The sequence below is a fragment of the Oncorhynchus masou genome, chromosome 23 (genome assembly GCF_036934945.1).
Source record: "Oncorhynchus masou masou isolate Uvic2021 chromosome 23, UVic_Omas_1.1, whole genome shotgun sequence".
NCBI lineage: Eukaryota > Metazoa > Chordata > Actinopteri > Salmoniformes > Salmonidae > Oncorhynchus > Oncorhynchus masou.
The window spans coordinates 28,105,228-28,131,943 of NC_088234.1; the positions used below are offsets into that span (position 1 = coordinate 28,105,228).

General features: G+C 44.6%; 1 protein-coding gene across 7 annotated transcripts in view; it reads right to left on the reverse strand.

Moving 5' to 3' along the window:
- The window catches only part of LOC135510695 (neurexin-2-like), a 977,907-nt gene that overhangs the window by 121,621 nt on the left and 829,570 nt on the right, over nucleotides 1-26,716 (reverse strand). For all 7 annotated transcript variants that reach the window (XM_064931818.1, XM_064931817.1, XM_064931819.1 and 4 more), the window contains one exon: nucleotides 21,808-21,989. In XM_064931818.1, coding sequence (XP_064787890.1) covers nucleotides 21,808-21,989 — 182 coding nt within the window. The remainder of the gene's footprint in view (nucleotides 1-21,807; nucleotides 21,990-26,716) is intronic.

The following is a 26,716-nucleotide window of genomic DNA, read 5'->3' on the forward strand; positions in this document are numbered from 1 at the left end:
TGTGTGTCCTGTATGCTGCCTGCACAGTGATTATCTCTCCCAGGTGGACTGCTGCTCAGATTTGGTCTGAGGCAGCATCTCAAATGGCACCGTATTCAGTGCACTACTTTTGACCAGGGTCTCTGGTCAAAAAGTAGTGCACTATGCAGGGAATATGGTGCCTTTTGTGACGCAACCAGAGTGTTTATCTTTTGTTTAGTCATCTCATTTCCTATCTGCGGTGATAATGATGATGATATGTCTTCTTTGGGCATACAATTACATCATGTTGATTAGCTAGACGATTGGTTTTGATCGAGTGTGAATCCAGAGAAACGTATTACAGATGCACAATAAGTCTTCCGTCGTGACCATCGAGCTGTTGAGGGTAAACATCTATTGCACTCTGGGTAGAAGCAATCGCCGTTCATCCATCAGCAAAATGGCGAAGCGGCCGACTATTGCCGTTTTCTAATTATTGGGACTGCCAGCTATGATAACTTGTCGCGATCCGTCACAGACGTGTGGATTTTACTGAGGGGGGGAATGTGGAAGGGAGATAGTGGCCAATGTAAATGGGCAAAGAGGGGATTGGATCACATTCATCCGTCAAACAAAATGGTGGAAAGCAGTTTTCCCCACTTTCATTTTTCTACCTACAAGCACAAATAACACACATTACTTCTACATCCCGCAAACCATTTCACAGTATCCTACATGTTCAAAACAGAACCTGCACATTACATATACATTGACTCTAAAGTGCCAGAAGAGAGAGTAGTGTCTTGTAGCGTTGCCACGACACCAGAATTCTTACTTCGATACCAGGTTTAGTGTCACGATAACCGATACCATCACGATACTTGATTCTAAAACGATACCAAAATGATACCACGACAACAAAAAAGAAAGCATATTAGCCAAAGTCCCAGAATGACACTTGATCCAGACAGATAAACTCAGCTACTGCTCTGTTCCATATTTTTTGAGTTCGATATCATTACATTAACATTTTTTTTTTTAGAGACAGCCATGTGTGAATTAATGAATCAATTATACAATCATACAATCATATTTGACTTAGTTTCTTACCAATCTAACTACTATTCAAAACAATAATGGTCATCATTTACTTGTAAGGTTAAATCTCTATTGATAAACTGGGTAAATCAAGATGTAGCGTAGGTCTATTCACAATACAGGTGAACGTATTCAATATGTAATCAATACAAATCAATAGGAGTGTGTGCATTCATTGAATTATTGAGCTTGTTTTAGTTGATTTCTTGGGGCTACAGACGACAAAATAATCCCGTCCATTTAGGACTTGTTTTATTGGCAACTGCCAGGTAAACATTATTTTATTGTACTGAATCATCAACACTTGCATAGAAGAAGCAATTTCTTCATTTATGAAAGTGTGCACCCTCTCGTTGTGAAAGTAATGACATCGGTCATAAGGCAGAATGTGGAATCAGACTTTGTCTATGGAATCTAGTGGAGACCAGATGGGAGGCGTATAAGTGAATGAGTTTTTGGTGGCAAGGGAGACAAAGTGAATTCATAACGTTTTTGGTGACAAATCAGCTTTTAAATCAGCATATTCTGCCTTATGGTTTACATATTATCACAAACAAAGTACTAGGGTAGTGAATTGATGTTGCTTCAGCTGTAAACTAGCAAGGAAAGTTAGCCTATAATTAAATCGGGAAGCTACTAGTATCGTCTTGTATTGCAAAGTGTTTTAGCCTGTTTGGACATTGTTTTGCGAACAGTAATGATCCGTTTCAAAATGTCAACATACCATGTTGCATTATTCAAGTGTGTGTTCATTTCTGTGCTAACAGAGGGGAGCTAACAATGCAGCCCAGAAAACTCAATGAATGGGTAAGTGGCGCTGGCATTTTGCTATTCAAACTATAAAGTGGCTGTGTTGATAGACAGACATGATCCTCTCAATCACGCGAGACACATTTGACAGAAGTACTGAACATAAACAAAATCCTAGGACGTAACCACTTGTTTTGAAAAAGTACACACGTTTCGGTATACCGTGCAACACAAGTGCCTTGAGGGAGTTTTACAAACCTACGTTTCCCTGCACGTAAAAATAGATCCACGGACAGCAAAATCGCCATCGCTTTGCACACTGCCCTATCCCATCTGGACAAAAGGAATACCTATGTAAGAATGCTGTTCATTGACTACAGTTCAGTACCCTCCATCATTAAGCTCTGGACCCTGGATATTAGCCCTGTTCCCCCAGGTGGCTGCCCGTTAACACCTCCACTACGCTGATCATCCACATAGGAGCCCCACAAGGGTGTATACACAGCTCCCTCCTGTACTCCCTGTTCACCCAGGACTGCGTGGCCACGCACGTCTCCAACTCAATCGTCACGTTTGCAGACGACACAAGTGATAAGCCTGATTACCAACAACAACGAGACAGCCTACAGAGAGGAGGTGAGGGCCCTGGCGGAGTGGTGCCAGGAAAATACCCTCCCCCTCGACAAAACAAAGGAGCTGATCGTGGTCCTTGGAGTACACATCGTTGACCATCTGAAATGGTCCACCCCCACAGACAGTGGGGGTGGACCATGGTTGAAAAGGCTCAGCAGTGCCTCTTCAACCACAGGAGACTGAATAAATCCTGCTTGGCCCATAAGAGCATCACAAACTTTTACAGATGCACCATTGAGAGCATCCTGTCGGGCTGTATCACCGCCTGGTAGGGTTACTGCACCATCTGCAACCGCAGGGCTCTCCACAGGGGGGTGCAGTAAGCCCAACGCATCACTGGGGGCACACTGCCTGCCCCCCAGGACATCTACAGCACAGGAAGGCGTGTCACAGGAAGGCCAGGTGTATCAAAGCTGGGACCGAGAGACTGAGAAACAGCTTCTATCTTCAGTCCATCAGACTGCTAAACAGTCACCACTAGCTGGCCTCCACTCAGTATCCTGCTCTGGACTTAGTCACTTTCATTAGATGGCTACCACTCGGTTACTCTACCATGCACCTTAGAGGCTGCTGCCCTATGTACATAGACATGACATCACTGGTCACTTTAATAATGGAATAGTGGTCACTTTAATAATGGAATAGTGGTCACTTAAATAATGCTTACATACTGTTTTACCCATTTTATATGTATAAGGCTTATCCTATTTCATTATTGCTGTACATATACTATTCTTCAGATATACTATATATTATATCTATATTTGGGCAGCAGGTAGCCTTGTGGTTAAAGTGTTGGGCCAGTAACCGAAAGGTTGCTAGATCGAGTCCCTGAGCTGACAAGGTAGAAATCTGTCGTTCTGCCCCTGAACAAGGCAGTTAACCCACTGTTCCTAGGCCGTCATTGTAAATAAGAATTTGTTCTTAACTGACTTGCCTAGTTAAAAATATCTATATATAATGTCTATTTATACTCTGGACATTGCTCTTCCTAATACTTCTTATTGCCATTCTTGTACTTTTTAGATTTGTGTGTATTGTTAGATATTACTGCACTCTAGGAACACAAGCATTTCGCTACACCTGCAATAACATCTGATAAATATATTTTTGTATTTGTATTTATTATGGATCCCAATAGCAGCAGCTCCTCTTCCTGGGGTCCAGCTAAATTAAGGCAGTTACAATATTTCTAAAACATTCCAATACATTCACAACTGATTTCATAACACATTGAGTGAGTGCCCTCAGTCCCCTACTCTACTACCACATAGTGGATGTGTTTGCGACCAATACAATTTGGTTTGATTTGACATACAGAACCTAAACGTTACATTTACACAGACTCTACAATACCAAAAGAGCGTCAAGTCTTGAGGGCAGCTTTGCAAACTAAACTACCACAGCCTTGTCACGTTGGAGCAGACTTAGAGTAGTGTGGTACAGCTGGGGAGAGCTAATTTCATTGGTGTATTAATCCAACAGGCATGTGGGCTCAGCTAATTGCTCTGGGAAGATATCCAGCTCTGTCTCAGTGTGTTTTTACAATGTCAGGACTCTCAGTTCTATACAATGCAGAGGAGATGAGCAACCAAAACCCTCATTAGGCAAGACAGGCCCAATGTCTTGGGGATCTGCACACAAACACCCGGTTAGTTCGACCAGAGAATGCTGAGGTCAGTCCAAATCCGGCATATTACCATACAAGTGAACGCCCGCACCGTCGTCACCTGCCGTTGTTCTATTTTTCTATTTTTTCCTGCAATGCCATCCATCCAGTACAACTTTCTCTCCTCAGTCCCCTCTCTGCAATTGTCAAGTCTTTGTCTAAATCGTTGTCCTTCTTTCCGCCAGCGACATCTTGCATGATAAGATTTCTTTGTCCCCACCAAAATCTCTCTAAGATACAGTCTCCACCCCATTGTGACATCCTCCATCTTCCCCGGTCTGACTCAGACTTTGGACATTATTTCCTTTTACCGGATGTCCTTCCTGATTAACAGGCTCTAACTCCCCTTCTCCTCGTCAGCCGTGCCTGGGACATGGTGTTAAAAAAAGTGTTGTTACACCTGACTCAGTAGAGAGAGAGAGAGGGGGAGAGTAGACAAAGAGCACAAGACAACGATATAACGAGAGAGAAAGAGAGAGCACAAGAGAACAATATAATGAGAGAGAAAGAGAGAGCACAAGAAAACGATATAACGAGAGAGAGAGCACAAGAGAACGATATAACGAGAGAGAGAGAGAGGGGGGGGGGGTCGTCCTCCTGTCTGTTTGCTGACTTAGTTTTAAGGGGCTGCAGTATTTGTTATTTAACGAGGACACCATTTGGGCGCTGCAGGTTGCCTGATGAGGTGGGCTCACTTCCTGGAAATTGGACTTGCAGAGGAGAGGATTATCTTTCATTTCCTCCACCCCTCTCTCAGTCCCCTCATATATTGCGTCTGGCAGACGTCCTGTTGTCCACATAGTCTCTTTTAATTGTCAGTCCACTTTCTCACTGTTCGCCCATAGACACTTTAAGCGTGTACGCTAACAATTACCGAGTACAAAAGAAAGAAGTTGAAGTACAGAACATCTCTTCAAAAACACAGATTGCCAATGGCGTGGAATGAATCATTCAAGTTGGTTGTTCTGACTGAGTGGGAAAGAGAGACAACAGAATGGGAGACAGACACTACGATTATGGCTTCCCTTCCTCCCTCAGGCAGTGTTCAATGAATGATGAACCCGAAGCTCTCTGCTTCCGATCTCCTCCCTGCACATGTAGCCATGATGGGGTGACGGTGACATGAATCGCTAAATCACGTAGAACTTTCTAGCAGTTCATCCGAATGGAAAGAGCTCTACCGCCTCCAGAGCCTTGTTATGAAGTGTGTGTGTGTGTGTGTGAGTGTGTGTGTGTGTGTGTTTGCATTCCCCTAAATTCGGGGGAAGTAGGCACACACACACCAGCATATTCCCTTAGATGCAAATCAAAGCGTCAGTGAGTTCTGACGAGCCGCTTGTTGACTCTGCGTCTCCATGAATTCCACCGCAGAAACCCCAACTGGGATTTTAATGTTGGTTCCTTAACATTCACAAGTCCTCATGCATTGGAAATGAGTGGCAAGAGGAGAAACTTTTCTGCATTCCATTATTTTATTTTTTTTAAGCTGATGGGAGAAAGCCCAACCATTTGAGTGGGAAAACGAAAGCTTTTGTTTTGTGCTAGAGTCATATGTGTGCTAGTGGTGGTAGTGTGTGTGTGTGTGTGTGTGTGTGTGTGTGTGTGTGTGTGTGTGTGTGTGTGTGTGTGTGTGTGTGTGTGTGTGTGTGTGTGTGTGTGTGTGTGTGTGTGTGTGTGTGTGTGTATTTGCGTGCTTGCGTGTGTGTGTATTTGCGTGTTTGTGTGTGTGTGTATTTGCGTGCATGCATGCGTGCGTGTGTGTATTTGGGCGTGTGTTTGTATTCCCTGGGTCCAGCCCAATGTGGAATGACAGTGAGGGGGAGCTGACTGAGTAGCAGATACAGCCGTAATGAATCAAAGTGACTAGCTAGGTTTCCATCCAATTAGCGACATACTAAAATCTCAAATCTGCGCATTTTCCCACAGGTGATGTGTTTCCACCCAACTGACTTGTTGGGGATAAAAATCAGTACGTGATGACGTAGCACACACAGAATGTACTTTCTTCGCTGTTGATTTTATGTACCGAAATAAAATCTGAAGTTCAATGTGTTTCCATCGCATTGCGCTAAAAAGCAAATGTGTCTACTCTGGTCTTGAAACGTGCTCTCTAGCCAACAGCTCACAGATAAAGTGAGGGTCGGCTGTGCGTGTAGGCTAATCTACATGAAGAGATTATTATGGATAAGAGTGAGAATATTTTACTTGTTAAACGGCAGTCAAGCATCAATCATGTCACCAGAATAAGACCCTCAATATTTATTGGAAAGGAGCATCAAAATCACTGTGCACTCTCACCACCCTGTGAAGTTCATCGTAACTTATTTCACCTGTAGCCTAATAAACTGAATGGTTTCCCGAGTAGTAGTGGGAGGACCACACACCATATCACCGCCTGACTTAAAGTTGACTTCCATATGATAGTTATTATATCATTTGCACCGTAGCCAAATACATTTAAACTCAGTTTTTCACAATTCCTGACATTTAATACTAGTAAAGATTCTCTGTCTTAGGTCAGTTAGGCTCACCACTTTATTTTAAGAATGTGAAATATCAGAATAATAGTAGAGAGAATTCCTAGTGGGTCAGAAGTTTACATACACTCAATTAGTATTTGGTAGCATTGCCTTTACATTGTTTCACTTGGATCAAATGTTTCGGGTAGCCTTCCACAAGCTTCCCACAATAAGTTTGGTGAATTTTAGCCCATTCCTCCTGACAGAGCTGGTGTAACTGAGTCAGGTTTGTAGGCCTCCTTGTTCGCACACACTTTTTCAGTTCTGCCCACACATTTTCAAAAGGATTGAGGTCAGGGCTTTGTGATGGCCACTCTAACACCTTGACTTTGTTGTCCTTAAGCCATTTTGCCACAACTTTTGAAGTATGCTTGGGGTCATTGTCCATTTGGAAGACCCATTTGCAACTAAGTTTTAACTGATGAGATAATTTTCCACATAATTTCCCTCTCCATGATGCCATCTATTTTGTGAAGTGCACCAGTCCCTCCTGAAGCAAAGCACCCCCACAACATGTTGCTGCCACCCCAGTGCTTCACAGTTGGGATGGTGTTCTTCAGGTTGCGAGCGTCCCCCTTTTTCCTCCAAACATAATGATGGCCATTATGGCCAAACAGTTCTATTTTTTTGTTTAACCTGTTACATCTATGGGGGCTCTATTTCATTATTGGATAAAAAAACATACCCATTTTAAGCGCAATATTTTGTCACAAAAAGATGCTCGACTATGCATATAATTGACAGCTTTGGAAAGAGAACACTCTGACGTTTCCAAAACTGCAAAGATATTGTCTGTGAGTGCCCCAGAACTGATGCTATAGGCGAAACCAAGATGAAACTTCAAACAGGAAATTAGCAGGATTTTTGAGGCTCTGTTTTTCATTGTCTCCTTATATGGCTGTGAATGCGCAAGGAATGAGCCTGCCCGATCTATCGTTTCCCCAATGTGTCTGCAGCATTGTGACGTATTTGTAGGCATATCATTGGAAGATTGACCATAAGAGACTACATTTGCCAGGTGTCCGCCCGGTGTCCTCCGTCGAAATTGGTGCATCATCATCAACTGCACGTCTTTTTCCAAGCGATTCACAGGAGAAAGTAGACATTCACGAACGATATATCAATGAAGAGATATGTGAAAAACACCTTGAGGATTGATTCTAAACAGCGTTTGCCGTGTTTCAGTCGATATTATGGAGTTAATTTGGAAAACAGTTCGCCGTTTTGATGACTGAATTTTCGTTTTTTTTTTGGTACCCAAACGTGATGTGCAAAACGGAGCGATTTCTCCTACACAAAGAATCTTTCAGGAAAAACTGAACATTTGCTATGCAACTGAGAGTTTCCTCATTGAAAACATCCGAAGTTCTTCAAAGGTAAATGATTTTATTTGAATCCTTTTCTGGTTTTTGTGCAAATGTTGCCCGCTAAATGCTACGCTAGCTATCAATACTCTTACACAAATGCTTGTTTTGCTATGGTTCAAAAGCATATTTTGAAAATCTGAGATGACAGTGTTGTTAAGAAAAGGCTAAGCTTGAGAGCAAACACATTCATTTCATTTCATTTGCGAATTTCATGAATAGTTAACGTTACGTTATGCTAATGAGCTTGAGGCTATAACTGGATACAGGTTTTTCTCATAGCCAAACATGAACAAAACGGAGCGATTTGTCCTACACAAATAATATTTTTTTTAAACTGAACATTTGCTATCTAACTGAGAGTCTCCTAATTGAAAACATCTGAAGTTCTTCAAAGGTAAATGATTTTATTTGAATGAATTTCTTGTTTTTGTGAAAATGTTGCTGGCTGAATTCTAGGCTTATAGCTATGCTAGCTATCAATACTCTTACACAAATGCTTGTTTAGCTATGGTTGAAAAGCATATTTTGAAAATCTGAGATGACAGTGTTGTTAACAAAAGTCTAAGCTTGAGAGCAAATATATTTCATTTCATTTGCGATTTTCATGAATAGTTAACGTTGCGTTATGCTAATGAGCTTGAGGCTATAAATAGGATCCCGGATCCGGGATTGCTCGACGCAAGAAGTTAATCAGACCAGAGGACATTTCTCCAAAAAGTACGATCTTTGTTCCCATGTGCAGTTGCAAACCGTAGTCTTGCTTTTTAATGGCGGTTTTGGAGCAGTAGCTTTTTCCTTGCTGAGCGGCCTTTCAGGTTATGTCGATATAGGACTTGTTTTACTGTGGATATAGATATATTTTTGATGTGTTTCCTCCAGCATCTTCACAAGGTCCTTTGCTGTTGTTCTGTGATTGATTTGCACTTTTCGCAACAAAGTACGTTCATCTCTTGGAGACAGAATGCGTCTCCTTCCTGAGCAGTATGGCTGCTGCGTGGTCCCATGGTGTTTATACTTGCGTACTATTGTTTGTAAACAATTGTTGGAAAAATGACTTGTGTCATGCACAAAGTAGATAGATGTCTTAACCACCTTGCCAAAACTATATAGTTTGTTAACAAGACATTTGTGGAGTGGTTGAAAAACAAGTTTTAATGACCTAAGTGTATGTGAACTTCAACTGTACCTCGTACCCCTACACATCGATTCGGTTCTTGTTCCCCGTGTCTATAGCCAAGTTATCGTTAATCATTGTGTATTTATTCCTAGTGTTATTATTTTTCTATGACTATTATTGTTATTATCATTATTGATTTTTGATTGTATTCTGCCCGTAAGTAAGCACCTGTTGTTTGCATAATAAAAATGTGATTTGAAAATGTTATTTGAATACATTTTACCGACACAACAAGATCCCAACATGTCGAAAGAACAAAATGATCTGTTGGCATTTGTAAAATTGTATCGAAACTTCCTGTTTCCTTATCACAGCTGCCGTGATTCCATTTTATACGGTATGACTGTGCTCGCATAAAAACTGTGGATGGAAACGTGGTTAATGAGAGCGGATTGATGTATTTTCTCCAACTCGCTCATCAAATTGAATGCTGATGTTGGGGGAAGTGGGAAACATGAGATGATTTGTGGTGATGGATTTTTTTCTGTCTTGCCGCCTCATAGGTGAACGGCGGAACAAGCCATAGTTACAACTCTAACTGACTGAGGCTGTGAGGGATGAATATCACCGTAAAGGATTGGATGGAACCAAGTCAAGACAAGTGGGTGGTATGGGGTGAGGGGTGATTCAGAGAGGCATAGTGTTTGCCTGCTGCTCTGTGTCTTTTGCCGCAGTCAGGTAGTGTGTGTGTGTGTGTGTGTGTGTGTGTGTGTGTGTGTGTGTGTGTGTGTGGCGCTCTTCCAGGGCCGGGAGCTCCCACAGGACCTCTGCCTCTGCCGCATAAACATATCCACCCAGCCCATCTCTCCTCGCCTCCCCTCTCTTCATCTACCTCTCTCACTCCTTTTCTCCTCACCCCTTGCCATCTTTCTCTCCTGCTCATCATTACTCCAGCACCCCCCCCCTCTTCTTTACATGTATCTTCCTTTCTCTCTCTTCCTCCTCTTGTATCTTTATGAAGGCAACCGAGTCCACCAAAGGTGTGTGTTTGAGAGAGATTGAGAGAGAATGAGAGAGAGAGAAGAGATAAATAGATACAGATGGAGAGAGGGGAAGTGAGCAGGAGATCCCAGAGAGTGTGTACATATGAGCATGTGCTGCCGTTGCACATGACTGAACACATTCTGTATGGGAGCCAAGCAATTGGATTGCATATCTGTCTGCCTGCTGCATATACCTGCAGCAAAACATAACCCACTCTCAGCATCCCTTCGCGGCCCTCTCCCTTTCTCCCCGCCACTGCACTACAGCCCAGCTCAGCCTCCAAATCCAATCTAAAGTGGTCCTAACAGCGGATTTGGCATAGCAATAACCGCTGTTACAGAATAATATTTGCACCTTATCAGAGGGGCCGGTGATGGCACATGAACGATTCAGAGAACAACGTGGTGGTAGAAGGCTCCTTCAGGGGTTGACGCACGCACACACACACACACTCCTTTAGGGCCAATCTTACTGGGCCTTGAGCTCTGATATTGCCAACAAAGGAATCCCATGGCGGGGGGAAGAGAGGAGGGGAAAACGCCCCCCCCCCTGTTCACTGAGCTATAACCTCAATCACTCATATCAGTCAAACCTCCGGGATTAGGGGTGAAAGCTCTCTTCGATACGTGAGAGAAGGGAGGGAGAGAGAGAATACATAGAGAGAGAGAAAGAAAGAGAGAGGGGGAGAGGGAGGGAGATGAATATATATATATATATATAGAGAGAGAATGTTTATAAACACATCTCTGATACAGTATGCAGAGGCAGGGAAGATACACTATATGTACAAAAGTCCACACCCCTGTGGATTCGTCTATTTCAGCCACACCCATTTTTGACAGCTGTATAAAATTGAGCATACAGCCATGCAATCGCCGTAGACAAATATTAGCAGTAGAATGACCTTACTGAAGAGCTCAGTGACTTTCAACGTGGAACCGTCATAGGTTGCCATCTTCCAACAAGTTAGTTCCTGCTAGAGCTGCCCTGGTTTTAGAATAACTGTCTTCAAAGTAATGACTCGGGACGTCGGGTTTGATACGAAAGCTTCTTTTAGTAATAATACTTATTCACGTTACATTTAACAACTTTAGATTCTACAGAGCAATGCAGGTAAGATGCTAGCGGAAAGGTCAGCTTAATCACTTTGCACCTGCACATAACTGGCGCGCTCTCTCTCTCATTCCTGTCACAAGGCATTCTGGAACTTGCAATCAAAAAGCGTAATTCAATACTAACCAATACAATTACATATGTAAATAACTGTAAAGAAATGTCTTTAGATACAGCTCAATGAATTAACTTAAACATTAACTCTGTAACACATTAAAGTTACAACACCCGGTCAACTGTAAGAGCTGTTATTGGGAAGTGGAAACTCACAGAACGGGACCGCCGGGTGCTGTAGCGCGCAGCGCACAACAATCGCCTGTCCTCGGTTGCAGTACTCACTACCGAGTTCCAAACTGCCTCTTGAAGCAACATCAGCACAATATTTGTTTGTTGGGAGCTTCAAGAAATGAGTTTCCATGGCCGTGCAGCCACACACAAGCCAAAGATCACCATGCGCAATGCCAAGCGTCAGCAAGAGTGGTGTAAAGCTTGCCGCCATTGGACCCTGGAGCAGTGGAGTGATGAATCACGCTTCACCATCTGGCAGTCTGACGAACAGATCTGGGTTTGGTGGATGCCAGGAGAACGCTATCTGCCACCAATGCAGAGTGACAGCTGTAAAGTCCAGTGAAGGGAAATCTTAACACGACAGAATACAATGACATTCTAGACTATTCTGTGCTCCCAACCCTGTGGCAACAGTTTGGGGATGGCCCTTTCCTGTCTCAGCATGACAATGCCCCCATCCCATAAAGCGAGGTCTATACAGAAATTGTTTGTCGAGATCGGTGTGGAATAACTTGACTGGCCTGCACAGAGCCCTGACCTCAACTCCATCGAACACCATTGGGATGAATTGGAACGCCGAATGCAAGCCAGGCCTAATCGCCCAACATCAGAGCCCAACCTCACTAATGCTCTTGTGGCTGAATGGACGTCCCCACCGCAGGCTTCCAACATCTAGTGGAAAGCCTGCCCCCCCCAGGAGAGTGGAGGTTGTTATAGCAGCTCCATATTAATGCCCATGATTTTGTAATGAGATGTTCGATGAGCACGTGTCCACATACCATGGTCATGTAGTGTATCAAACTCCATCTTCCTCCTACTCCTCTTTTTCCAAACAACACAAATGAATTGCCTGTTAAACGAGGGCTCAAATGAAAGAGAATGCCCGGGAGGAAAGCTGTGCACGAGTTCTGGGCATGCCATCTACAACGGTCTGCCTCACACTCTCTCACATGTGACCAACCCACTCTCACCAGCGTCCGACTAAAGCTCAACTCCACTAGTAGAGGGAGGGGCAGAGGACGAACCGGCCAATAGAAAGGCTCCAGTTCTGTTCTCTTGCTGAGTAGAGATTTGGCAGAGGGAGCGGCAGTTGGCTGTCTAGTTATCACTTCGCCAAGGCTGGAAGAAGATCTAAATATACAACATGGCAGCCATTCCCATCCTGCTCAAGCTTATGCCCCATGAGGAATTTGAATAAAACAAAACATTTTCCACCTTTATCTCCACTTCCCTTTCAAGAGTCTAATGTGCTATCCAGTGAAAACGTCTGTTGACAGAGACGCGTCTATTCTTAACAACGTGCATTTTGAAAAAAAAAAACAACAACAATAAAACAATGCCCCCGCTGATGTTGAATTACGCAGGGCTATGTTCGGTTTGTCAACAACGGCGAGGGCGGCAGTTGTTAATAATCGAGGGTGCTCTCGGCAGACTGGCTTTGGGGCTTTGGTTACGTTGAGTGTGTGGACCCGGACACGAGTGCGTGTGAACTCTGCATGGCTGAGCGGAGATAAACATCTCTCTCTCCATTTGCCCTCTTTCCTCTCCAACTCTCGCTACATTTTGCATCCTCTCCATCTTTGCCCGAAAGTCTCCTCTCTCTTTCCCCTGTCTATCCCTACCCGATCTCTCTCCATTTCTTTCTCCCCTCACTCTCCTGCTCCCCCCCTCTCTGTCTCTCTCTCTCTCTTCCTTTCCCAGTTCCTCCCTTTCAATTTTTCTGAGATACACTCTCTGTGTGGTTGACTGCCTCCAGAGACGGAAAACAAATCCACTGCTACCCACCGGGAGTCCACAACCTCGGAGGGTTACCCATCCGTGGGAGAAGGTTTAGAGGGGAGTTGAGGAACCGTTTGGTTCAAAGTCAATACAGAAGCGTTTGCGCTTTGTTTTAGTCACCGAACGTACATTGCAGCCAAAGTGGATGGACAAAGAGAGAAGCAGGGAGGAACATACAGGCCCAGTTAAAGTACTGCTACAGGGGGATTACATGGATGGAGCTGCAGTGGTGACATTTGAGGAGCGACCCCAAAGCGGATATGTACAGCAGCTCTCTTTTCAGGGCATCACAGAAAAGGACAGGACAGAAGAGGAGAGAGGCTGGTCATTCATAATCTACCCATTCTCTCCCTCTCCCTTTTTCCCCCTCTATCCATTTCTCTGAACAGGGACTTAGGGGCTCGCCAACAGACTTTTTTTTGGCAAAAACCACTTCCACGCCGATCCACAGAAACGTTAAGATTTGTGTGTCAACGGGAAGAGAAACAAGAAACACGAATCCTGCGTTGAGAGAGTCGCAGTTGTATTGGATTAACTCCCAATTCAATTTTTCTGCCAGATGAAAAGCACATCACGTTGAGAGCAAGAGCTGCTGCTGCTGCGATGCTACGGCTAAATTCAATATAACACGTTTCAGATGACTGTTTACACAATGACTCACGCTAAACTAAATATAAATCTCACCACCCGGACTGGAATTTATACTGGCTGTATGCCATTGTGATGAAGCTGTATTGGTGTGATCAGAAGTGTGATCAGAAGTGTGATGTGGATGAGTAGAAAGAGATGCAAAGGAATCAATGGAGTCGTCCCAAAAGTGCAAACCGCGCCCATCTTGAGCCATCTAGGCCGCCATCTCGGCAGGCTCAATCAAACCTCTCGGCGTACTTGTAATAAAACAAATACTACTTGAACCCATTTGTGGTAGATAGAGGGGTATCCCCCCACCCCAGGTGATTAGACCAATCAGGATACAGCAGGACAGTCCCGTCTCCCTGCTCCTTTAATAGCTTATCGATCCTGGGGAGGCAATCCATTTACTTTCACCCAGAACTCACTGGGCATTCACAGCCTCATCGCCACCGCGAACCCACCACTGCCACCTCAAACACAACAAGGGATCGGTTCTGTGCTCTCAACTTATCCACCGTGTTTGCTAACTGTGTGACTATGTGCCTCGCCTACCTGTGTGGTTGCCTGTAATTGTTTGAATATGTCCAAACTCGAAATGGTTAAAAGATCTATCTGTCCATTCTTTGCTTCGACTTCATCCGGTCATTTTGGTTCAGTCTCTGATTCCACACAGAAACTGCAAAGACTATAGTACATCCTGCAGCTGTGGTGCCAAAATGTCTCCCAGGGCTCGGACCACATCCTCTGGTGTGCCTGAACCTAATGGATGGTAATGGCGAAGGTGCATAAAGATGTTGGAATTCAGATATGACGTCGTTGTTTTAGCACTAAGCACTGAGTTTTGAAACTACAGCGTTTGACATGGATCAATGCACCAATAAATTGGCACAATCGCATTTTTCGGTTGATCAAATTACCTCCATCTTGGAGCTAAAATTGAGATCATGTGTACTGTGCTAATGACAATACAAAAAAAAGAAAGAAATGGAGAGCAATGCACAATACAGGGAACATGTACAACATGGAGAACTTAGCAAACGGGGCATTTGCGATAAGTGTCTGGGGGCTGCCATATTTATGCATCTCTGGTACTCCCCAAAGCACCCCAGACATGTGTGGGGCATTGACCTCCAAGCAGCTCCTCGTGGAGGGGAGAAAGTCCCCACCCCCTGCAGAGGCAGGAAGACCAAGGAGAGCACGGAGAGCCAGGTGGAGGCTGTCAGGCGAGGCTTTATTAGTGGGCCACAAAGGCAGGATTAATCGATAGCTGTCCGGCCCCTCACATGCCAAGGAGAGGCCCCTACCAAACCCACCAGGGCCCTATCTCGTTACCACCGGTGACCGCTGGCCCCACTCTGCCGGCAGAGCATTTATCAAGCATGCACGGCCACACACGCACACACACACACACACACACGCCTGTTTGGCTTGCGATGACTCCCTAGGCATGATGAAGGGGAGCGATTTTTAAAAGTGACACTCGTTTAAGAGGGAAACAGGTGTGGGGTAGCAAAATATAAATAAGGTGAGAGGGAGAAATATAAGGGGAGAGAATGTGTGTGTGCCATAGAGAATCAGTGTGTGTGGGTGTATGTGTATGTGACTATGCGTGTGTGTGCGTGCGCGCCGATCTTCACAGCGAAGGGGGCTGACAGGGATGGAGAGAGGATAAAAGGAGCTGCTTCTCCTTGACAGTTTTATCTGCACCGCCATCTACCTTTATCTGGCAGTAACATCTCCAGCGTTCCCGATCGGGAGAAGAAACTCCGAGGAACACTCCCGAACGCTCCCGTTAGCTAGTCATCTCTTCCCAGCTATCACCAAGACATCCAAAGACAATTTTTCGACTCACAAATCCTTTCCCTGTAAGAGGGAGCCGTAAAAGGAACATTACGTCCAAAGGAATGCTTCAAAAGAGAGAGAGATTCCATCTCGCGAGGGACCATTGCTATCTATTTCACCATGACCCTGAAACACACTTCTCCATCATTTATGAGGACCTGTTGCCCGTCACACTAGACATTGGCTGGGTCTTCTGAGGAATAGACCTCTAAACATGAAATCAGCGCTTGGCTTATTTAAAGCGATGACCCAGGAAACCTTGTTGAACAACAGACTCCTGGTCGGCTCGGTAACTGCAGATGAGGGCCATTTCCGATGGGTCCGTTACCGTGACAACTCACTGTCATTTGTTAGGACCATAGATACACACCAACTTTCACTCCCTCTTTTTTTCCATTAGAAGTTTGGATACAGTCAGGCTTGTCAGCTAAACTTGGAACTATGGCGAATGGTTTACAAATCACATATTATTCAGCTAAATTGGCTATTTACCATGATGGTAATGTAAGTTAACAAGGAAATTGCTCCTTAAACATGACTGACAAGTGTGCTATCAGCAGCATCAGTGACTCATCACCCCAAAATGGATGCTGTTGAGTTGATGAATAATGAGCCATATAAAGACATATGGTGATGCATCCCCAATGGCACCCTGTTCCCTATTTAGTGCACTACTTTTGACCAGAGCCATACTGGACTACTGGTCAAAAGTAGTGCCCTATGTAGAAAATAGGGTGCTTTTTGGTACACAGGCAGTGGGAGGAGAAAAACACTTATCTCCATGCTGCCTTAAAAGAGAGAGCACAGAGCATAGTCTGTACTCTGTATTCTACAGAAATTTCCCCTACAAAGCTCTATCGAGTTTCCCCAGAGGTTACTGTTTGTGGATGAGTAATGCATTGGGCCTTTCAGAGACAGGTCCCATGCCCCGAGGCACCAGGACGGGGAGGAGGTTGGGCATTCTTATCAGCTACAGTACCATACGTTCACCCAGTCTCTTTCTATCATCCCCTCGAGGCTCATGGGAAATGTCAGTGAGATGTGAGACACAGACACTGAAGATTTGGCCCCTGTGACAGTGACAGACAGTGTGTGCAGGGCATTGACATTCATATAAATTTGCCAGTGGCACACAGGGCCAGTGGCAACTTAAAGCTACCGTCCCGAATGAAAACAATACTGGCCCAGGGAAGCGGATGATTAGCACATAATTTAAATTGTATCTTTCATTTTGAACTGTCAGCAGTCTACAGTTGTAGGGCACTATAAAATCTGTTTTTTATCTTTTCTTAAATTCATTTTTCTTTCTGTTAATTTCCTTCAGGATCACTCTCAAAATCATATGTTTTTTTGTTGTTGTTGAGGGGGATGCTCTAAGCCCACAGCAATGCTTAAACCACATTAGGAGACCACATTTGAGGTCTGGAGAAAATAGTCCAAAAATATCTAAAAATTGGAGGGTGTAGTTGCCCTTTAATTCAATTGTTTTGCTAGCTGTGTTTTTGTACTGTACAATGTCCAGGGTAGGCTACATGTGGCGTCAGAGTTCACAAAACAAATGCCCCGTGGTTCATACAAATCATCATGATATCATTGTGCCAGGTAGGCCTACTTAGGCAACATTTAGTTGGGAAGTTTGGTGGGGGGGGGGCCTTTAGAAATGTTCTTTCAAAAAGCGCATCATGACTGAATTGCCCATTGCAAAGATTCAACCAAGACTTCGGACTAAACCTTTGAAATACCCGGTTTGCAAACCCATCTTTAACTTAGCATTTCCTGGTAGGTATCAGAAGTGTAAACATCTTTCCTACCTACCCTACCGCTGTCGTTATTCCTTCTGTGAGCTGCTCCACATGACAACCAGTTAAGAGCTGTGCGCTCTTGCTGTCTGACACATTATAAACTAGGCTTTGTGTGCTGTGCACATGTGATAAATAATCGACATAATGTTTTTTCCCTCCAGCAATTACATAGACTACATTGAAAATAGCATAATTTCCGTTCACTGGCCCAAGATGAAGATGATTGACTGGCCCGGAGATTTCCAAAAGATCTGTGGGCCAGCCGGCAGGCTTTTATGTCCAGCCCTGGTGTGTGTTTGTGTGTATACAGTATGTGTGTTCATGCATGTGTGTGTGTGTGTGAGAGAGGGAGAACGCGAAAGAGAGGGGGGGTGTCTGCATGTGTTTGTGCGACAGACAGTGCGTGCCTGTGCTTTGGGTGTGTGTGTGCACGTGCATGTATGTGTGTGTGTGTGTGTGTGTGTGTGTGTGTGTGCGCACGCGCGCGGGGTGGGGTGCTGTGAGCGAGAGATAGAGCCAATGCATATCACATAGGAAACGCCCCCTAAGTCCTGGTCTTAATTTGACTCTTGCTTGTCCTCTACCAGGGAGCTAATAGTAATTAAAGAGGCCCAGACACTGTTGCATGGGAGGAGGGAGGGGAATCATTTGGGTGAATGACTCAGGAGGAGCGCAGAGCAAATCAAATGTAATTGCAGTGGGACTGGTGCAAGAGCAGAGCTGGGAGAGAGGCTGATGGTCTGACGTGATGGGGGACAGAGGGAGGGGGGAGAGAAGGAGGACAAAAATGCGTGAGACTGAATGAGAACGAGAGCACGAGCGAAAGAGAAAGAGACGGAATCAACAATAATAAGAGGATGAATGAGACATGGAGGGAAGGAGGTATTCAATTCAATAAAGCAGGGAGCTGCTCAGACGTCCAGAAAGTGGAGGGCAGGGTCGTAACCAGCGCTCATCAGCCCTATAATGAAACCTACACACCAATGATTCACTAACACTGACACACTGGTATACTGTCAGCGTCTCAAATGGAACCCTCTTGCCTATATAACCCCATAGAGCTCTATACAAAAGCAGCGCACTATATCTTGAATAGGGTGCCATTCGGGACAGTACACTCGTAATGGCTGCCTGGTATTGTGACACAATCATTTCCATGGTAATTTGGAATGTTCTATCAACTGATGGTGGATTGCCATGTAGAACATTAATTCAAATCATAGATGCGGTAAAGAGGTCAATCGGACTCGACCAATACAATGGAATTGTCATGGAAATACGTGGGGGAATGGGCAGTGGGGGGAATGATCCCGAATCTCCTCATTGCCCCCCCCCAGTAAAATGTGCCCACATTTAGGCTATTGTTTATACAGTGCTTTCTGAAAGTATTCAGACCCCTTGACTCTCAGCCTTATTCTAAAATGGATTCAATTAAACATTCTCAGCAATCTACACACAATACCCCATTATGATAAAGCGACAACCAGTTTAGACATTTCTGCAAACGTATTTAAAAAAATAAATTATAAACTCAATTACACAAGTATTCAGACCCTTCGCTATGAGGCTCGAAATTGATCTCAAGTGCATCCTGTTTCCATTGATCATCCTTGAGATGTTTCTACAACTTGATTGGAGTCCACGTGTGGTAAATTCAATTGATTGGACATGATTTGGAAAGGCACACACACACCTGTCTATATAAGGTCCCACAGTTGACAGTGCATGTCAGAGCAAAAACCATGCCATGAGGTCGAAGGAATTGTCCGTAGAGCTCCGCGGAGTGTGTCGAGGCACAGATCTGGGGAAAGGCCAAACTGAGCAATCGGGGAAGAAGGGCCTTGGTCAGGGAGGTAACAAAGATCCCGATGCTCACTCTGACAAGCTCTAGAGTCCCTCTGTTGAGATGGGAGAACCTTCTAGAAGGACAACCATCTCTGCAGCACTCCACCAATCAGGCCTTTATGGTAGAGTGGCCAGACGGAAGCCACTCCTCAGTAAAAGGCACATGACAGCCCGCTTGGAGTTTTACAAAAGGCACCTAAAGACAATCAGACCATGAGAAACCAGATTCTCTGGTCTGATGAAACCAAGATCAATGCCAAGCGTCATGGCTGGAGGAAACCTGGCACCATCCCTGCGGTGAAGCATGGTGGTGACAACATCATGCTGTGGGGATGTTTTTCAGTGGCAGGGACTGGGAAACTAGACAGGATCGAGGCAAAGATGAACGGAGCAAAGTACAGAGAGATCCTTGATAAAAACCTCCTCCGGAGCACTCAGGACCTCAGACTGGGGAGAAGGTTCCCCTTCCAACAGGACAATGATCCTAAGCCCCAAGTCAAGACAACGCAGGAATGGCCTCGGGTCAAGTCTCTGAATGTCTTTGAGTGGCCCAGCCAGAGCCTGGACTTGAACCCGATCAAATGTCTCCGGAGAGACCCATAACCATGTAGCGTCATGAAAATAAAATAACAGTTAAAACCGTTTAAATAGGACAACATTCAATTTAGGATTTGTATTTATTTTGTATTTTCATGTAGATAAACTTGACCGAATAGCAGGAGTGTTTACTAATGATTATTAGCAATTGTTTTGCCAACTTTGTCTCTCTATTCAACATCTTCTCCTCCTCCCAACTAATTATGCGCAAGGGTGCAGGGCGTGCTATAGGCCACGGCCCTACAGTAAAAAATATATATATATTTTTTTTAAAAGCTTGATGTGTGGACTATCTTTTCAACAATGCACATTTTCAGTGCTTTGCTAGTAAAACAAATTGGACTTCTTTTAAAAAAGGTTGGATGTGTCTGACTATTCATCAATTATTCAGCAGCAGTCAACAAGGTTGTACAGACTCTGAGGCCTATAATGTGCTAATGTTTGTGTCAAATGGACAGTGTGCCATTCCACTCCAACCTGACATGGTATAATCTTCCTTTATAGCCCAGCTGTTTTTTGTTGTTGTTTTTTTTTAACATGCATTCAAATTATACTAGGTCCTCTCAGTATTTGAAAAAAATCTTTCCAACACTCTCCGCCTCTGAGTCGCTGATAAATGATTTATGGACATGTTGAGTGTGTTTGTTTCTATTTTAATGACTGTCAATTTCATCTTCATACTAGAGCAGAGCTGTCCCCTTCATACTTTCCTTGTCAATTCATTGTCTTACAGCCTCCTTTCAGAAAGCCTAAGGTAGGCCTCGGTTGTGTTTTATAGGTTTTAAGGAAGGCTGAAATAGGGAGGATGAGGATGGAGATGAAAAGAGGAGAGGAGAGGGCAAAACAACACTGTTACCACTCTGCCTTGAAGGCTGTAGTTAGTCAGTGTGAGCCCTGAGTGAGAGAGGCAGCATGAAGACAGAGACCGTAAAAGCACAGGCACTGGCTAGCAGAGCAGCTGGCACAAGCCTCTCTTTATAGCTGCAGGCGAAGTGTGTGTGTGTGTGTGTGTGTGTGTGTGTGTGTGTGTGTGTGTGTGTGTGTGTGTGTGTGTGTGTGTGTGTGTGTGTGTGTGTGCGCGTTTGCGTGTGTGTGTGTTTGACACCGGTGACATGCTGAGAGGAACAGAGTCAGTGGGTTCGGCAGGGAGCAGATAATTAACAGAAAGGCATCCATTAAAATAATAATATGTGCTTTGAATCTCGTCGGTAGGCAGGGATCACATGGGTCAACGAGCCATTTACAGGCAGCATTAATGCCTTTTTAAAATGCCCGATGTCCTTTAATTGCCTTATAAAGTTATCCTTAGGCAGGGTTCTCTTTAAAATGCCTTTTACCTAGACCATATGAGAGTCACAGTGGCAGGGATGGAGTAATTACTAGTTTGGTAAGAGTGAATGAGATGCAAAGACCTGCTCAATGATCGTTCTTTGAGTAGTTACTTTCACCTGTACATCTCCAACTTTGGACCATATGAGCTCAACCAACCACTCCTCAATGTGTCTCAACCACATCCCTACTGTCCCCAGTCCCCGTGTACCCCTTCAACCCCAGCCATCTCTTGACACATGCTGTCCCTCCAAATAAGTGTCCCTCCAATCTACTGTCCCCTTAAACTGTATGTCCCTCCAACCCACTCACCCCACCAGTAGGCAAACCAATGTCCACCTCCACCAATGACTTCCCCCCTCCAACTCCCCAACCATGCCCCCTTATATCACCCCTTGCAATTCCGCAGGTAGTCACTTACTATGTGCAGCTCCAGGTAGTCTCCCAGTCCCTCTGCGCTTTCCACCCTGACCAGCACGGCCTCCTTCAGCTGCGTGCTGAATCCCACCGCCAGCCGGTCTGCCCGTGTGCTCGGCCGGTCGTTGGGGGGCCAGGTGTATGTGATGAGGGCTCCTCCTCTCCCGAAGATGTAGGTTGTCCCAGCTGTGGACAGAAGAGGGCCGATGTGTCATATCTGATGGATACTATTCCATAGACCTATATCATGTGGTGCAGTGGAAGGTCAAAGCCAAAAGAACAAACTATCGAAAACAAAAGCTCTGGTTTAAGGTAGGTGCTTGTCGTTGTCTGCTGTTGAGCCATAGCAGGTATGTCTTCCCTAATCTGGCACACACAAAGCAGTGCTTTCTGGGACAGAGCCTATTCTCTCACATCAAAATCATTCCGTTTCTACAGAGTAACGTGGCAAGTCCTATTCCCCTTTCTCCTGGTTGTATTCTTCTGGCGCTGACTAATTATCTCTGCGTGGCAGTGGAGACAGAAGAGCAGGCGGAGAGAGGGAGGAGGAAGAGGAGGGATGGGCGGGGAAGAGGAGGGAGGGAAAGAAATTAGGAAAGGGGGTGGCGACGAGGTGTGAGACGCGATGGTTGGAAGTGATGAAGGCAGTGCGAGAACAGTTCGAGGCAGAGTGTTCATCTGTTCCACCACTACACCACTCTGTTCTGTTGTAGTGTTCCTGCTCAAAGGCATTAGGGCAGTTCAAGATGAGAGGAGATACATGGAAGGAAACTGCTCTAAAATGGCTGTCGGTAGGAAGGCAGCCATGTTGCAGAGAGATTGAGGAACAGAGACTGTAACAGTATCAGCAGCTCCCCCACTCAGGTGTGAGTCCCCCCCCCCTCTATTTGCTTCAGCATAAGGCACGTGATGCCTCAGCTCTCTGGGTCCCAGCCTTCCAATCTAATTTTCTTTTCTAAATAAACAAGATGCGTGACTGAAATACTATAACTAGCCCACAGCATGAAAAAACAGCTTAGAGGAAGAAGATGCACAACAAAGGGTTTCGATTTCTCCCCTCCTCTATCTGGCAGGGAAGAATGCAGAGCATTGTGGGATAAATGTAAATGATGATGAGGATGAAGATGACAAAGAGTCATTAACCCTAACATTAAATCAACACTATGCAATCCATAGACAATTCCAGACGTCATTCCCAGAGCAAAGTTTTACAATCAATACCTCTCTTTCTCAATTTGTCAGGGTAGAATACAGAGCATTGTCAATAAATCAATAGGAAGGACAATGGTGAGGAGGAGGATGATGATGATGATAACTGAATACAGAAAATTCCCACCTCATATAAACTCAGCAAAAAAGAAACGTCCCTTTTTCAGGACCTTGTCTTTCAAAGATAATTTGTAAAAATCAAAATAACTTCACAGATCTTCATTGTAAAGGGTTTAAACACTGTTTCCCATGCTTGTTCAATGAACCATAAACAATTAATGAACATGCACCTGTGGAACGGTCGTTAACCTCTTGAAACTCTGGGGGCGCTATTTCATTTTTGGATGAAAAAACGTTCCCGTTTTAAACAAGATATTTTGTCACAAAAAGATGCTCGACTATGCATATAATTAATAGCTTTGGAAAGAAATCACTCTGACATTTCCAGAACTGCAAAGATATTCTCTGTGCGTGCCCTAGAACGTGAGCTACAGGCAAAACCAAGATGAAACGGCATCCAGGAAATCAGCAGGATTTTTGAGGCTCCGTTTTCCATTGTCTCCTTATATGGCTGTGAATGCGAGAGGCATGAGCCTGCCATTTCTGTCGTTTCCCCAAGGTGTCTGCAGCATTGTGACGTATTTGTAGGCATATCATTGGAAGATTGACCATAAGAGACCACCTTTACCAGGTGTCCGCCCGGTGTCCTGCGCCGAAACTGCGCCGAAACATTTGCTATGTAACTGAGAGTCTCCTCATTGAAAACATCCGAAGCTCTTCAAAGGTAAATGATTTTATTTATTTATTTGGTTATCTGGTTTTTGTGAAAATGTTGCGTGCTAAATGCTACTCAAAATGCTAAGCTAGCTTTGCATACTCTTACACAAATTAGTGAATTGCTATGGTTCAAAAGCATATTTTGAAAATCTGAGATGACAGTGTTGTTAAGAAAAGGCTAAGCTTGAGAGCAGGCGCATTATTTTCATTTTATTTGCGATTTTCAGAAATCGTTAACGTTGCGTTATGCTAATGAGCCTGAGGCTTTATTCACGATCCCGGATCCGGGATGGGGAGTATCAAGACACTAACAGCTTACAGACGGTAGATAATTAAGGTCACAGTTATGAAAACTTAGGACACTAAAAGAGGCCTTTCTACTGACTCTGAAAAACACCAAAAGAAAGATGCCCAGGGCCCCTGCTCATCTGCGTGAATGTGCCTTAGGCATGCTGAAAGGAGGCATGAGGACTGCAGATGTGGCCAGGGAAAAAAATTGCAATGGCCATACTGTGAGACGCCTAAGACAGCGCTACAGGAAGACATGACGTACAGCTGATCGTCCTCACAATGGCAGACCACATATAAAAACACCTGCACAGGATTGGTACATCCGAACATCACACCTGCGGGACAGGTACAGGATGGCAACAACTGCCCGAGTTACACCAGGAACACACACATCCCTCCATCAGTGCTCAGATTGTCCGCAATAGGCTGAGAGAGGCTGGAGTGAGGGCTTGTAGGCCTGTTGTAAGGCAGGTCCTCACCAGACATCACCAGCAACAACTTCGCCTATGGGCACAAACCCACCGTCGCTGGACCAGACAGGACTGACAAAAAGTGCTCTTCACTGATGAGTCGCGGTTTTGTCTCACCAGGGGTGATGGTCGGATTCACGTTTATCGTCGAAGGAATGTGCGTTACACCAAGGCCTGTACTCTGGAGCGGGATTGATTTGAGGGTGGAGGATCCATCATGGTCTGGGGCAGTGTCATCGGACTGAGCTTGTTGTCATCTCAACGCTGTGCGTTACAGGGAAGACATCCTTCTCCCTCATGTGGTACCCTTCCTGCAGGCTCACCCTGACATGACCCTCCAGCATGACAATGCCACCAGCCATTCTGCTCGTTCTGTGAGTGATTTCCTGCAAGACAGGAATGTCAGTGTTCTGCCATGGCCAGGGAAGAGCCCGGGTCTCAATTCCAATGAGCACGCCTGGGACCTGTTGGATAGGAAGGTGAAGGCTAGGGCCATTCCGCCCAGAAATGTCTGGGAACTTGCAGATGCCTTGGTGGAAGAGTGGGTAACATCTCACAGCAAGAACTGGCAAATCTGGTGCAGTCCATGAGGAGGAGATGCACTGCAGTACTTAATGCAGCTGGTGGCGACACCAGATACTGACTGTTACTTTTGATTTTGAATCTCCCTTTTTTCAGGGACACATTATTCAATTTCTGTTAGTCACGTGTCTGTGGAACTTGTTCAGTTTATGTCTCAGTTGTTGAATCTTGTTATGTTCATACAAATATTTACACATGTTAAGTTTGCCGAAAATAAACGCAGTTGACAGTGAGAGGACGCTTATTTTTTTTCTGAGCTTATATTTAGAATATCTGCATCTCAGTTTACTCATATCGCAGTAAACCAACACTGCATACTCTATTAGCAATTTAATTCCAGATGTCATGCCCAGAGCAAAGAGATTAACATCTCTTCAATTCAACACCTCCTACCACCGTAATAGCACAAACTCTGAAAGCTGCAAAGTACCTTTTGCCAAATAATCTTCAAAGAAACTTTATTTCCACTCCCCCCTCTAAGTGTATGATTTTTTTCCCAGTTGATTTTCTTTAGTCCTTGTCCTGTGTGGTGGCAGGCCGGCTGTCTGCAGAAGTGGTGGCCACCTGCTGTTACAGCGACCCTGCAGCAGCCCACTAAGCGAAGAGACAAAGAGGTGACGAGGCATCTAATGAGGTAGTCTGGCAGGTTCTCCCTGACTGAGCCCACGTCTTAGGGTTTCAGAGACACCCAACACCTGCGCCAGGTCTGCTCGACCATTGGTGCAGAGCCATGCTAACCACCAACCACCTCTCCCTTTTCTACACAGGGAGATGGAAGGGGTAGAAGAGGGAACGCGAGAGGAAATGATCGCAAAAGAGGGGGAGAGGGGAAGCGGGAGAGAGAGAGAGAACAATAATAAGAGAGAGATAGGAAAGGAGAGAGAGAGAGAGATTATTATATACATTATTATTATTATGTATTTCCATCCACAGTTTTTATGCGAGTACAGTCATACCGTATACAAATCACGACAGCTGGGAAGGAAACGGTTTGTTTCAGTACAATTGTATAAATGGCGACAGATATTTTGATTGTTCGAGATAGTGGGATGTTTTTTGTGTCTGTGAAAATGAATTTTGCGAGAAATGGTAGTTGGAACGCCTTTAAGCGCAAATATTGACATAACCATCATAATAAAGTTGGAGTCACTCTGTGATATGTTGTGTGGTCCTCCCACTACTACTCGGGAAACCATTCAGTTTATTAGCTGAAATAAGTTACGACGAACTTCACAGAGTGGTGGAAGTGCAAGTTGATCTCGATGCTCCTTTCCAATACATTTCGAGGGTCTTATTCTGGTGACATGAGGATTGTTGCTTGCCTGTCGTTTGACAAATACAAATATTATCCATAATAATCATATCATGTAGACTACCCTACCCGCATTGTATCTGTGAGCTGTTGGCTGATGCTCAGGTGCCAAGACCAGAGTAGACACATTTGCTATTCAACGCGACAGTTTTTGTTTTACAAAACTATCCGTAGAGGTGAAAAAACTTTTATTCCATATATGAAAACTTAAATGAAAAGGTACATTTTGTGTGCAACTACGTCATCTCTCACTGATTTTTGTTATCCACAAC